The sequence below is a fragment of the Mycteria americana genome, chromosome 12, assembly GCF_035582795.1.
Source record: "Mycteria americana isolate JAX WOST 10 ecotype Jacksonville Zoo and Gardens chromosome 12, USCA_MyAme_1.0, whole genome shotgun sequence".
Classification (NCBI taxonomy): Eukaryota; Metazoa; Chordata; class Aves; order Ciconiiformes; family Ciconiidae; genus Mycteria; species Mycteria americana.
Window position 1 is genome coordinate 6,734,496 of NC_134376.1, and position 12,633 is coordinate 6,747,128.

The 12,633-nt window shown below is 48.4% G+C and overlaps 1 protein-coding gene across 2 annotated transcripts in view; it reads left to right on the forward strand.

The window, feature by feature from the left end:
• The window catches only part of INTS1 (integrator complex subunit 1), a 29,677-nt gene extending 25,902 nt beyond the window's left edge, over window positions 1-3,775 (forward strand). For both annotated transcript variants that reach the window (XM_075514719.1, XM_075514720.1), the window contains exons 43-47: window positions 575-688; window positions 1,600-1,670; window positions 2,214-2,305; window positions 2,422-2,531; window positions 2,953-3,775. In XM_075514719.1, coding sequence (XP_075370834.1) covers window positions 575-688; window positions 1,600-1,670; window positions 2,214-2,305; window positions 2,422-2,531; window positions 2,953-3,068 — 503 coding nt within the window. In that variant the 3' untranslated portion in view covers window positions 3,069-3,775. The remainder of the gene's footprint in view (window positions 1-574; window positions 689-1,599; window positions 1,671-2,213; window positions 2,306-2,421; window positions 2,532-2,952) is intronic.
• The last annotated feature ends 8,858 nt before the right edge of the window (window positions 3,776-12,633 follow it).

Below are 12,633 nucleotides of genomic sequence, written 5' to 3' on the forward strand. Positions count from 1 at the left end.
AGAGTTATCCCAGCTGGTGAACCTGCAGTATGTTTTGGAGCACAGATGCTTTTATGGGCTGTATGCTGTGCTTGTTCTTCTCGTAACAACTCAACGAAAGGGTATTTAGAGCGGAGAATAGCACTTGTGTACTCGGCAATTTGCAACCAGTATCTGGGATGGGTTAATTTGTTTTCCTGTCAGTGGTATCACTACTGGAGCAGAAGAACAGCTCTTAACAAGGGCAAGTTTCATTGTTGTGGATTTTGCCTTCCTCAGCCACACTTCAGGATTGACCTGTTAAGAGACCCTAAGGGTACGTCCACTTCTCCAGTGTTTTCTTTACAACTCGCATGGGAAAATTATTCAGTATTAAAACAGCTCGGGAAGGTTCCTTCTCTTTGCGTCAGCTGAGGGGTACCAGAAGGTGCAGTGAGGCTACAGAGACAGTGTGAGAGACAGGAATTGTATTACAGTATTACTGGTCAGCTCATGATACACCACTGTACTGGTAGGGAATACTGGACCTGTCTCCCTGTTAAAACTACACAGACTGTCAGGAGTGACCTGTTCTCTCTCTCTCCCCCCCCCCCAGATGAAGCAGCAGCTGGCTCTCTCCCCCTGGTCAGCGTGTCCCTCTTCACTCCTCTGACACCAGCTGAAATGGCCCCATATATGAAGAGGCTCTCTAGAGGCCAAACGGTTGAGGGTAAGCGAGGACCTGCAGAGCTGTACAAAGATGCAGGGCAAATGCAGACAGATGCCAACCCTGTTACTTATCTGTCAGCTCCAGGCTAGTTTCCTGTTTCAGTCTTGTGTTTGGAAGTTTCCAGCAGTTAGGATGTGGTTTTGTTTTGAATGAACTTGTCCATAACCTTCTGTGATTCTGTGACAGGCTTCTAATGATGCTGTTATCACTTAGCTCAGCAGTGTTGCAACTGCCTCTGTTTTGGGGCTCTTCAAGGATCTTGTAAGTGCTCTGGAAGATAGTATGAGTAATTCAAGGAGCTCTGCAGTTCATGTTGAGCCAGGTCCAGAGTGCTGATAGCATGCCATTTTTTTTAATGATATAAAAATACCAAACTGATGAGAAGCAGGATTTTGTTGGAAATCCCCAAATGGCCTTCATAGAAGAAAATCATGTTAGCCTGGCATATGGGAACAACATGCTGCTTCTCCAAAGGTCTTCTGAAATCACCGATGTCCAGTCTTCAGACCTAAGTTGTGGTATTGGGGCAACAGTTTTCCTTCCACACTAGAAATAGGGGGAAGAAATCCTGCCCGGACACTGTTTTTAAAAGAGGCTTTCTGTGAAGATCTTTCAGTTACAGAACAAGGTGTTCTGGAATTGAAACCTCACACCCCACTCCACTCCTTCCCCTGTCTGAGGCATGACAGTGCTGGTGACCTCTGCCTGGGCAGGTTGGGATGTGCTGATCTGGCACGCGATCAGCAATACCCATTCTCATCCTTTTTGAAGAATTCCTTTATTACTCTGCCTCTCTGTGCAGGTGGGAAAACTTGACTGCTTGGGAGATTGGATTTGTAGGGAAAAAGAAAAAGATCCTTTGCTGGATCGGTGAATTTTAGTCACCCGTTTCAATGTGTGTCTTCCACCAGACATCCTGGAGGTGCTGACAGACATTGATGAGATGTCCAGACGGAGGCCAGAAATTCTCTCCTTTTTTGCTGTGAGTATTAGTGTCTCAAACTGCCACTGGAAGGAAGAGATTCTTTTTACCAGAGTCTGTGTTGCGCAGCCAGCTTAAGTACTACCCTTTCTCTGCTTTTTTGGTAGTTGTTGCAGCATCTTAGGAGAAATTTATCTTCAGTCTGGCCTTCTGACAGCCAGTGGTATTTACTTCCCTACCATCTTCTCTCCGTTGCATACTGGGTCTGCCATCATCCACTTTAACTTTTCTTTATGTCAGAGGAAGAATAAACCCTCTGTCCTCTTCCCAGTATTGGGGCAAGCAGAGAGCAGAACAGCTCTGTCACAAACACTGGAGCCTAGGGAAAACTCAGCTGTCCCATGTGGAATAAAATTACAGAAGGGTGCTTTAAAGTATTCAAAAACAGGATAATCCTTCTTACAGAGAGGGATTTCCTGGCTCAGCCAGTACCTGCTGGATGTGTGTTGGGCTGGATTGGTGCTGAAGGGGTAGTAATATAAGTGTGAGGAGTTTGTGTTCCCTGGATGGCCCTGTGATCCGAATTTGTGCATCTCCTTTCAGACAAACCTACAGAAGCTGATGAGTTCATCAGAGGAGTCCTGCCGAAATCTGGCCTTTAGCCTGGCTTTGCGCTCCATTCAGAACAACCCCAGGTGAGGACCGCTGGAAGTTAGGCTATCCCGAGTCACTGATGGGCACTGGGTGCCCATCTTGCATGCCTGTTGATGGTGATCTGGACTGTACTGACACTATCATGGTTTACTCCCAGCATTGCTGCAGACTTTCTTCCCACCTTCATGTACTGCCTTGGCAGCCGAGACTTTGAGGTGGTGCAGACAGCACTGAGGAACCTGCCTGAATACACCCTCCTTTGCCAAGGTAAGTTGGTATCTGCTGCTTTTGGTGCATGCTTGGCCACACAAGGGTCAAAGCTGTGGGCTCCTGTGCTGCCTCCCTGGGAAGCTGCCAAGGGTCAGTGTTGCCTAGACTAGGCCATCAAACATGCAGGTGATCTATATCAATAGCAGCTTTGGTCTGAGTATCACGGGGGAGATTTGTCATAGAGACAAGGGAGGCTTCCTTGAAGTAGATTTGCTCTGTTAGGATTTTCTGAGTTGTGATCCCTCATGTGATCACATACCCACGGAGCTATTAGAGGGTGGATTGTGCTGTGTTCTTATGGAAGGAGAGAATTTCTTGCACAGCTGCAAACATTCATCCCAGTGTTTGTTGGTGGATTGCTTTTGCTTGTATGTTGGAGCTCTTGGGTCAGTCCTCATGCTGTCTTTCCCTTTCACAGAGCACGCAGCAGTGTTACTGCACAGGGCCTTCCTGGTGGGGATGTACGGCCAGATCGACACCAGCTCTCAGATTTCAGAGGCATTGAAGGTTCTGCACATGGAGGCCATGATATGAACATGTGGTTCTGGGAGCTCCACTTCCAGACAAATTAATTTAACTGGACTCATCAGCTGCATTGAAGCCCTGTAAGAAGACAGTGTATTTCAACCTACGTGCTGGAGGATCAAAGAGGTGATGTAGCAGGCCAGACTGTGCTGGAAAAGGAGAGTGTGCTGAGTGAAGATCAGAAAGGGGCAAGGATCGATCTGTCTGGCTAAGACACCATTATTGTGGGAGAAAAATCTCCTGAACATTGTGCCAAACAGGGACCACTTCCTTCATGGGGTCTTGGGACAGTGGCTGTCAGTTTGTTGTTTGGTTTTTTTGTCTCTCCAAGAAGGCAGAGCTGCTGGGAGAGCAGAAGGGAGCGCTGGCCCTTGCACTTGAAGTCTCTGCACTCTGTGTTGGAGGGAACATGCAGATCTGTGCAGGGGGAGAAACCACTTTGGTTTCTGGGGGTGGGTGCAGGTTTTTTTCTTTTTTTAATTAAAATTATCTTTGTTTCCATTGTGCCTTTCTCTGCTTCATCTTGCCTTGGGTGTAGCTTGACATCCCTCTCTCCCTGTTCTTCAACCTCTTGTTATTCTAGACAAAGCATCTCTGGAAGACCTGTCTCTGTGGCCAAATGCTCATAGAGCTATCTTGGCCTTTTACAGTATATGCAGGAAGCGGAGGAGGTTTAGAAGGGTCAATGGGGTATAATAGATTAGTTTGGTCAGCAGCAACTGCTGACAGGACAACTTTTAAGACGTTCCTTAGAAAACTTTTCTTTAAAAACAAATAAAGCAAACTTTTTGGTACATCTGCAAACATCTCAGCAGCTGGCCACTGTCACAGTGGAGTCTTCCAACAAGCAGCTGGGTTTCCTCTTAGGGATCTGCCAGTTCCTCCCTGTGACTCTTCTGACCACTGCTCTCTGGTCCTTGTCTGCTGATAGGGATGATGGCTTATTTGCCAGCTGTCATTTGAGGACAGAAAAGGAGGTGTCTCCTTCCCTCTGCTCCAGAGAAATAACGGCCGCATATGCTCATTCTCCAGTCTCACTTAATTCTAGTCACCAGTTTGCTTTCATGTCATTTGTCTCTATTCCTCTGGCACTCCACTTGTTAGTAGAGAATCTTTGTAGTATTCTTAAGACAAAGATCCTGGAGGAATTTTATAGGTAGCTGTAAATAAGTCTGTATCTCCTTGCTGGTGGCAGGGACAGTTGTGACCCCATGGGTGGCCGGGTGGAGAAATATTGTCCATTCTTGCAAATGAGGAGTGCCACAGCTGAGCACTTTTGCTAATGTGTCAAAATATGAATGAATGTCCGGCTGGCTTTGCAGAGAGAGGGAGGAGAAAAGGGCGAGCTCTGAACCTCCCATCAACTGTAAGTAGCCTTGCCTTTAAATAAAGAGATTAGAGCCATCACTTAAGGATACAACATGCTCTTTTCCTCAGCAGCATCTGCTTCGCATCCGGAGCCACTACTGCGGCAATTAGCTACATATAAATTATGGGGAGTAACAGCTGAAGAAGATCAAGTCAGTGAAATGGTTTTCCTGAGGGGCTCAGTGACAGCAGGATTAATGCCTGTCTAAAGAGTTGCCAGTGAGATTACTGGCTCCCCTTACCTTAGTCCCTTATCAGACATCATTAAGGTACTGCTCAGTAGTTCTTTTGGTGCTGCTGTGGGCCTAGAGCAACTGGGAACTTGTGGAACTGACTGGGAAATGGCTTTTCACAAGACTTTGAATCAAGGAGCAAGGAAAATGTCCCAAAGCTGTTACCATGCAGCGAGTCAAACAAAGTAGTGGTGCTTTGGTGAAGATCCTCCCTGCAGCAGAGGCTTTCCAGAAACCTCACTCCAGGGCTGTAACTGGAAACATTTATGGGCAAAACCACATTGCGTGGTTGGCCCCGACTTCTACTCTCTCTGTTGGGCGACACCTGCTGTGAGCAGACCAGCTCCAGGACACCTGGTTTGGAGGAGCTGGGGATGTTTGGATGTTGGCAGAACTTCTTAATGAACCCTCACCATTAGCACAGTTAGCGACACATTACTGATGCCCTGACACTCACCCGCCTTTTAATTGGCACTCTGTAACTTTCATCTCTGCCTGGCTAAGCACCTTCTCTCCTCCCATCCCTGCTGAGCTGACAGTGTTATCCTTCAGGGGTCTGCCAGGCTCCTTCTGTGGTTGGGAGCCATCTCCTCTGTCTTTAAGGAGAGCTGGTGCCTTGCTCAGAAGAGGAGTGGTGTCCCTACAGACAGCCCATGGGGCCCCCATGACTCACCCAGTGGAAATCACTGCTCCCATCTGCGTTACAGACAACACGTCCAAAAGTGTTGCAAAATCCCTGCTTAGATGCTTCTCTACCACAATCCGCTGTAGTCAAGAGCTTCCTAGGAGAGTCATGGGCTGCCAGGGCTGGTATCTGAGGGAGTCCACGTGGGGCTGGGGAATGCACTCAACGCTGGCTTGGGGGGAGGCTTTTTGTCTCCTCAGATACACTGGGAATCCCATCCCAGCTCTAGGGGAGGCACGATGGGGAAGGGAAAACTGGCGGCAGGCTTGTTCGGCATCCTGTGGCTGCACCCAGCTCAGGGCAGGGTTGGCACAGCCCCTGTGCAGCTGCTGGCCCTTCTTTGGTGCCTGCATGGCTGGTGCTGGGCAGAGGTGGTAGAGGGCTGGGGAGTGAAGGGAGCCCAGGAGGAGCTGGGCAGTCCTGGAGCAGCTGAGGGGCTGCAGGGCCCTTTCCCTAAGCACCGGCTGGCAAGGATGGGGCAGGAATGCAGGAATAGCCAAACCCAGGCTGGGAACAGGCCCCAGTGTGCCTGGGTGGAGGTGGTGGCATGGTACAGGCAGGCTGCAGCAGGAGAGCTGAAGCTTAGGAGGAGGGGGACACGATACCTCCTCACCCATGTTGTGATGGCATTCACGTCGGGTCCTCTCAAAGCCCAGCTGCTTCCCCACAGAGGTGACCAGGTCCCACCTCCATACCCTGCAAGCATCAGGGGATCACAAATCCCCCTCAAACACCAGGCACCTCTTGTGACAGTTTACTACTGCAAATTATTTCTCTCTGCTGCAAAGATCAGATGTTTTTATGACCCATCATCAAAACATCGTGTTTTTATGACCCAGATGTGGAAGCCTCGGGAGGGAGATGGACGCTTGTCCAGCATGCACGTGATGGACCTTCTCTGCCTTGGCTGGGCACAAGTGGGCATCTCTAACCTGACCATACCCTGTTCTTGCCAGGCCCGGTGTGGCTGGGAGCACGACCCCTCGCATGTGCTGATGCCCTGGATCAGGGGTATGGCTGTTTGACCAGCTCTGGGCAGGGTTGTGCATCCCAGGAACTGTGAGAGGTGTCCTGGAGCACCACGTGAGTTTGGCCATGAGCAGGGCATGACTAACCGGGGAGGTGCCTGAGTGCTCCTGACTCAATGGCAGCTGCCTCTGGGGCATGCTTGACGTTGGGGAACTGGAAAAGTCCCAGCACTGAGCTCAGAGGCAAATCTGCCCGACCCACTACGTCAACAGCGGAAACGCAGGGAGAGGTATACAGGTAACAGCCAATAAATGGAAAAGTAGAAAGGTGGAAAAGAGGAAAGGTAGAGAAAGAAAAGCTTCCCTTTGCAAGGAGCAGCATGCAAGAAATCTCGTGCAAAAAAGGGAGAGGAAGACTCCATCTCCATTACTTATCGTCTGTGTGTAAATGTGGGCTGTGGAGTCTATTCCTGGGACTGCTCCCCAGGGCCCTGCCGTCGTCTTCCTCCAGCCAACCTCATCTGTGACCTTGGTCAGTGACAAACACAATCCTGGCCCTGTCTGCCCTCAATTAACTTCCTTCTGGCCATACCACAGTTCAGGACGGTATGAATCATGCTTAATTCAAGGAGTTGTTCACTAAAAGCTAAAAATGGTAAGACTTTTATTAGCTTTCGGTATGTTAAAGCTAGCCCCGCACCAGCTAAGTAGCCTGGCTTCTATAGGGGTAGTATTTGCCTAAGGTGGACTGTTTTTTAAACCTCTGCATTGCCTCTCTGTGTATTTAGGTAATTTGGCCCTAAAGCAGCAGAATATAGAGCTTGCATGTTCTTCTCCTTTTAAATTCAAGAGACCTTTATAATAATATATCTGCCTGTCCTGTGTAGCTGGTGGTGTCTCGCCTTTGGCGTTACCCCGTTTGCATGAACAGCATCTGTAACACAAGAAGATAGTGGGCAAAAGAACGTCAAGACCCCCAGCAACAATTAAAAAATTCATTAAGCTAGAACAGGCCAGTCATTGCTGGGTAATTATTAAGCTGTAAGAATTGCTAATTGTCTTATTAGCATTAAACAATTATGCAAATAATGGAAAACATACCATAAGAGTAATAAAATTACCTCCCTTTCTCTCTCTCTCTCTCTCTCTTTTTTTTTTTTTTTTTAAACTATAATGAGATTTAAAATCTAAAGTGATGCTTATGGTTTTGCCCTCCAGGGTTTATTGGGAACATCCTTGGAGAGGAGCGAGACCTCTAAGGGCACTCAGCACAGGGTGAGTAGGACATCTTGAACTACATCTACGAGTCATCTTGCAGGGTTTGTAGTGCCACCGCACCTGGCTGTCCCCCCGTTCTGCACCCACTGCAGCCACCCAGGCAGCAACACAGGGACACAAAGGTGCCGATGGCTTTGGAGGACCACGCAGTGGTCACACTGCTAGGCCAGGGCTGAAGAGAGAGAGTCTGAATTTTGCATTACCAGAGACTTCCTATGGGAGCCCCTGTTCTCCCCCAAATAAAGCACGTGGTGCTTCAGGTTTGGTCTAGATGAAAACAAGGCAACTTGTAGTTTTTCACACCAATTCATCATAAAAGTGGAAAGTTCTGGCCTTTGAAGTTACGCTGTCTCAAGGATTTCGTTACTATCAAGTTAGTAAACTGAGGTAAGAGCCACCCTCTCTTCTGGGTGAGGTTCCAGCTGGATTTTGGAGGTCAGCAATAAGCCGAATGCCGAGCAAGTGCCTTTGTGTTCCTGTGAAACGAGAACAAGACCTCATTTACCCCCACTGCCAGGAAAAGGAGACTTCACTTATTCATGTCCACAATGAGCTTGGAAGAGGCAAAGTTCTTCTTTGCTTCAGCGTGTTAACATTGTTAATCACTAACAAACATTATCGGTTTTCCAGGCTTTAAACTCTGGTCCGCCAATAGGATTCAGCATTTCAAAGCAGCCAAGCCAGCTCCTGCTCCAGGGTGGGTCTGGCTCCCATGGTGATGCCATGATAGATACAGGTCACCTCACCCAATCTCGTGATCCAAACAGGTTTTGATCAGCAAAACGCACCTTCACTTTCACTTTCTGATAAGAGCGGTGAAGTCTGCAGCTCCCAGAGGACCGGAGGGAGCGTTCTGCCACGGCAGTGCAAAGATCGGGGATCACCACTGCCTCTTTCAGCTTCCTTGGAAGAGGAGGGGAGGTCACCTTCTGAAACAAACACTATCCCCGATCCCCTTGGAGAGCTGCTTTTAGCTCCCTGAGACTCTCTGGTGACCCACCAAGCAGCTGTTTATGGCCTCTTCATTTTTTCCTTCTCACCTGGTGTGTAGGATGCAGCATGTGAGCAGTCTCCCATCCTTGTTGCCTGGAAATAACTTTCTGACATCAACCTCTAGCCTGTCCTGCACCTCACTGTTTTGGGGGACAGGAAAGCTGGCAGATCATTTTGCCGGCAGGCAGGAGAGACAAGAAGGGAGAGAGTCTGGTTTCTTTTTTGATGTGACATTGTGTTATACCTAGGTGACAGGACACACTTTGATGCTCGCTATTTTTGGTCCTTTGAGGTTTTAGGATAATGGATTTACCATTTATGAGCTTCTCAGAGGCATGCATTGTGGAGAGGTTTACCAGAGTGCCTCTTTCTGTAACTTCACATTTCACTTTCATCTTCTTTCAGTGGAAATTCATGTTCAGACTTGAATTTTGTAATAACATTTTTTCTGCTACTTTGCAGGTCAAACTAGCCAGACTCCAAGGAGAGGCGGGTATCATGCGGAAGCATTTCTGTGTGAGTAGCTGTGAAATTGTTGGGGCTTTCTTTCGCTGGCTTGGGCCTTTCCGTCTCTCTGGAGTCAGCCTGGCTGCCTTCTGGGAAGAGAGAGCTGATGAGGCATGTTACTGATGAGACGCATACTTTTTCCTTCTTGTTTTGAATCCCTTAGTTTAATACAAGCCATTGGCACGGGAATATATGAGAGCTCTCTCACACATACGACACACACTTCCTATTGTTGGGAGTGAACAGCCCTGCATACAGCCTGCAGCAAAATTATGAAGTAGCTCAATTTGATCAGCTGATTTCCCACAATAGTTGAAGATGTGATTTTTGTCTATGATGTTGCACTCTTTTAGGAAAAAGAATGCATGTCTTGATTCTCAGCTTCATGAGGCCCCACGTTGTCTGATATAAGGAACTGACCCTTTTCCCCTCCCTCAAGTCCTCAAGCTAACAAACATTGGTTGTTTTTCTTTGGGCTTTAGGGTGGTCCTGGTCATATATTTAAGTTTTTCCTCTACTAACAGTAAAGTCCAGGCTGCTGCGTATGGGAACCAGGATAAATTTAAGAGGTAATGGCAGAGGGTGATCCTCACTAGTCAGAGCAACTGTCAGGAACCACTCAGTATTTCTCCGTTGCAGTTCGGTATCTAGGAAGACAACTGAAAAGGACTGTGGAAGAGAAGAAAAGGAAACGTGTCTGTAAGTAGAGAAGAATAAATCACTCCTTATCTGTGGACTGCTGCTCTCCGACGAGCTCCCAGACACGCCTCGGGAAGGGATCTAGAGGAGCAGGCGCTGCATTCGCAGGACGTGCTCAGCTCCATGAGCTGGCAGTGCATCACAGGTGGGAAATTTCACCCAGCAGCACTGGGAAAAGCTCAGTGAGTGTGGGCAAGGTCCACAAAATGGGTTGAGAACACGTAAGGCTTCTCCAGGGAAAAGATGTAGAAGGGAAAAATACAATCCAGAGTAAGGATTTGTAAGCATCATCCCACGAGGAACATCCTGGGAGAACAGCGGTTGTGGGTAATGGGTAGGCAGCTGCACAGGCAGCTCTGCTCCCTTCCTGCCCTGTTCCTCCCTCTAGTGCTTGTTAGTTTACCTGTTGGTGCATTAAAGACTCATCAGAGCTATAAACTCCCGCAGAGCTCTCCTTAATCACCAGCTAAAGACACTGCACAAGTCGCTGATGCCTGTATTTTGAAAAACCATTATTGGGCCAGTAGTAATACTATTACTGCATTAGCTAACTCCTTCAGTGATGTCATTTTAATCACCCTAGCGTATAATGGGGACCTGATTCTTCTGGTGTACCAAAAGCTGTACCTCCAACCTAACCCTCTCTTGGGATGTACAGTTTGGAGCCAGTGACTAGAAGTTTCTTCTTCTGGTGTCTGCAAGCCTGGATGCCTTTCTGATACGACCATCTCAGCCAAACACAGATGACCGGGCTCAGTGCAGGGAGGGACGAGGTGAAATGTAGTGGCCTGTGACATACAGAAAATCGCAGCTACTCTCTGAGTCCAGCCTGGCTTTCCGCTCCATGGGTCTGTGTCCCCTGCCACCCAGCCCCGGCTGCCCCTTCCCAAAGCACAAGGTAATGAGAAGGGACTAACCACATCAATTCATTAAGCCGGGTTTGTTAGAAGACAGATAGTCATGTTAAACAAATATATTTTTAAAAAAATAAATATTCCCTGGGCCGTGCCCCATCTGGGCCATTAAATCTGAAAGGGGTAACTCCCGCTGTGCCAAAGCTGGGCTCAGAAGCTGATTTTCACTATTTGTACTACTAGCAGTTGGCAACAACTCCATTTTCAAACATCATTTTCTTCTCCTCATTTCCCAGTGCTGCATTATGTAGATGGCAAGCACGGCAGGGGGATGCGCACTGCTGAACAAAACAGGCTTTGGGACTTACAAAAAGAAACCCCACAAATGCATTTCCTAAACCTATTGCATGCCCTTTATTTCTCACCAGCCCCTAAGTTACCTGATGACAGAGGATGGGAAGGGCTGCCCATTGTTAGGCAGTTGGCTTTTTGTAAATTATGCAAATTTTATCAATCTGATTTAAAGCTGGTGTGGAAATGAAGTGGGACATCTCAGCTTTCAGGGTTCCAGTGCTGCAAGTTTCCAACTTGCAAGAAAGCAAGCATCTTTTTCGAGAGGGGGGGGAAAAACCAACTTTGAGTTAATCCAGCATTTCTTTTGATTGGTCCCTTGGTAGTCTGATTAATTTTGAGTGCAGATGTTTATGCTTTCCTTCAGAGAATACACCCAGTGCTCGGGAGCAGCCTCACCATGCCGTATTTCCTCCTTGCCACACCGTTCTTGTTATGGTTGTGCAGCAACATATGCTAAGGCCTTATTACAAGGGATTCCTATAAATGGCATAAAGGATTAATAATGTATTTATAACACAACTTTGTTTTAGTATAAAGTGATCTATAAATTCGTAATAAATGTTTTATAATGTTTTTGTAGCCTGTTATAAATGATAAATGGGAGACTATAGATGCCACATCAAATATTCATGCTGCATTGTGTGCATTATTATGCCGTTACTGTTCAGGAAACCATTAATAATAAAGTGAATGGAGATGTAAAAGTTGCTGACATGCCCAGCAAGCCATTTATAATGAAATGTATAATCCTTACCATAAAGTAAATACATTGGCCAGTGATTGTTGATGAAATGGAAACACACTGAATTATTTGTGAGGTATTTATATATTAATGTATATTATCCATATCATGTCATAGAAACGCCATTAATATTTCGTATGTATTATTAATTATTTTTACCTAATTTATAGGCAGCTCTTAAAGTGTTACCTTGTCTCTTCTGCAGTTTTGTCAGCCACACGAGATCTGGCGAGCTGTTTTATGTGACGTGTGCGCCGTGGGGCAACCGTAATGAATTGGCAGTCGTGGTGCTGGCCCTGGCCCTGGCCCTGGCCCTGGCCGTGGCCCTGGCTAGCCAGCCAGGGCAGGACTGCGGCAGGTGGCCGCCTTTTTGGCTCCCTCATCCAGCCACCCCGCTCCTCTCCGCTGTGGGGAAAGGGAACGGAGGTGGCTGCAGGTGCTGGTCCGGTCCACCCTGATGGGCCGCCCCAGGCCGGCAAACCCTGTGCCCACGGCCGGCCTCGCTCCTTCCCGAGCCAGGATGAGGCCTCTGGGCGGCCATGCTTCGTCCTCCCTCCTCCTCCTCACGCCTCCCCGTGTGGGTGCCCCTTCGCGAAGGAAACCTGATTTTTTTCCGTGCGGGTGCGAAGGAAACTTCCTTTGTTCCCACGGCAGAAGCCCAACGTGTGGGATCCCCGGTCGCGACAGGCCTATGTCGTGAGGACCGGGGGTGCCGCTGCCCCCAGCCCCTGTGGAGAAGCAGCCGGCCACACACGACGCCCCGCCCGCGCAGGGCGGCCGCTCCCGTCCCCAACACCACGTTTTCTGTCATTTCTCCCCCCCCGCGCCGAGCGCGGCCCCGGGGCGGGGGGAGGAGGCCCTGAGGGGCCGCCGCCGCCCGCCCCGCGCCCGCC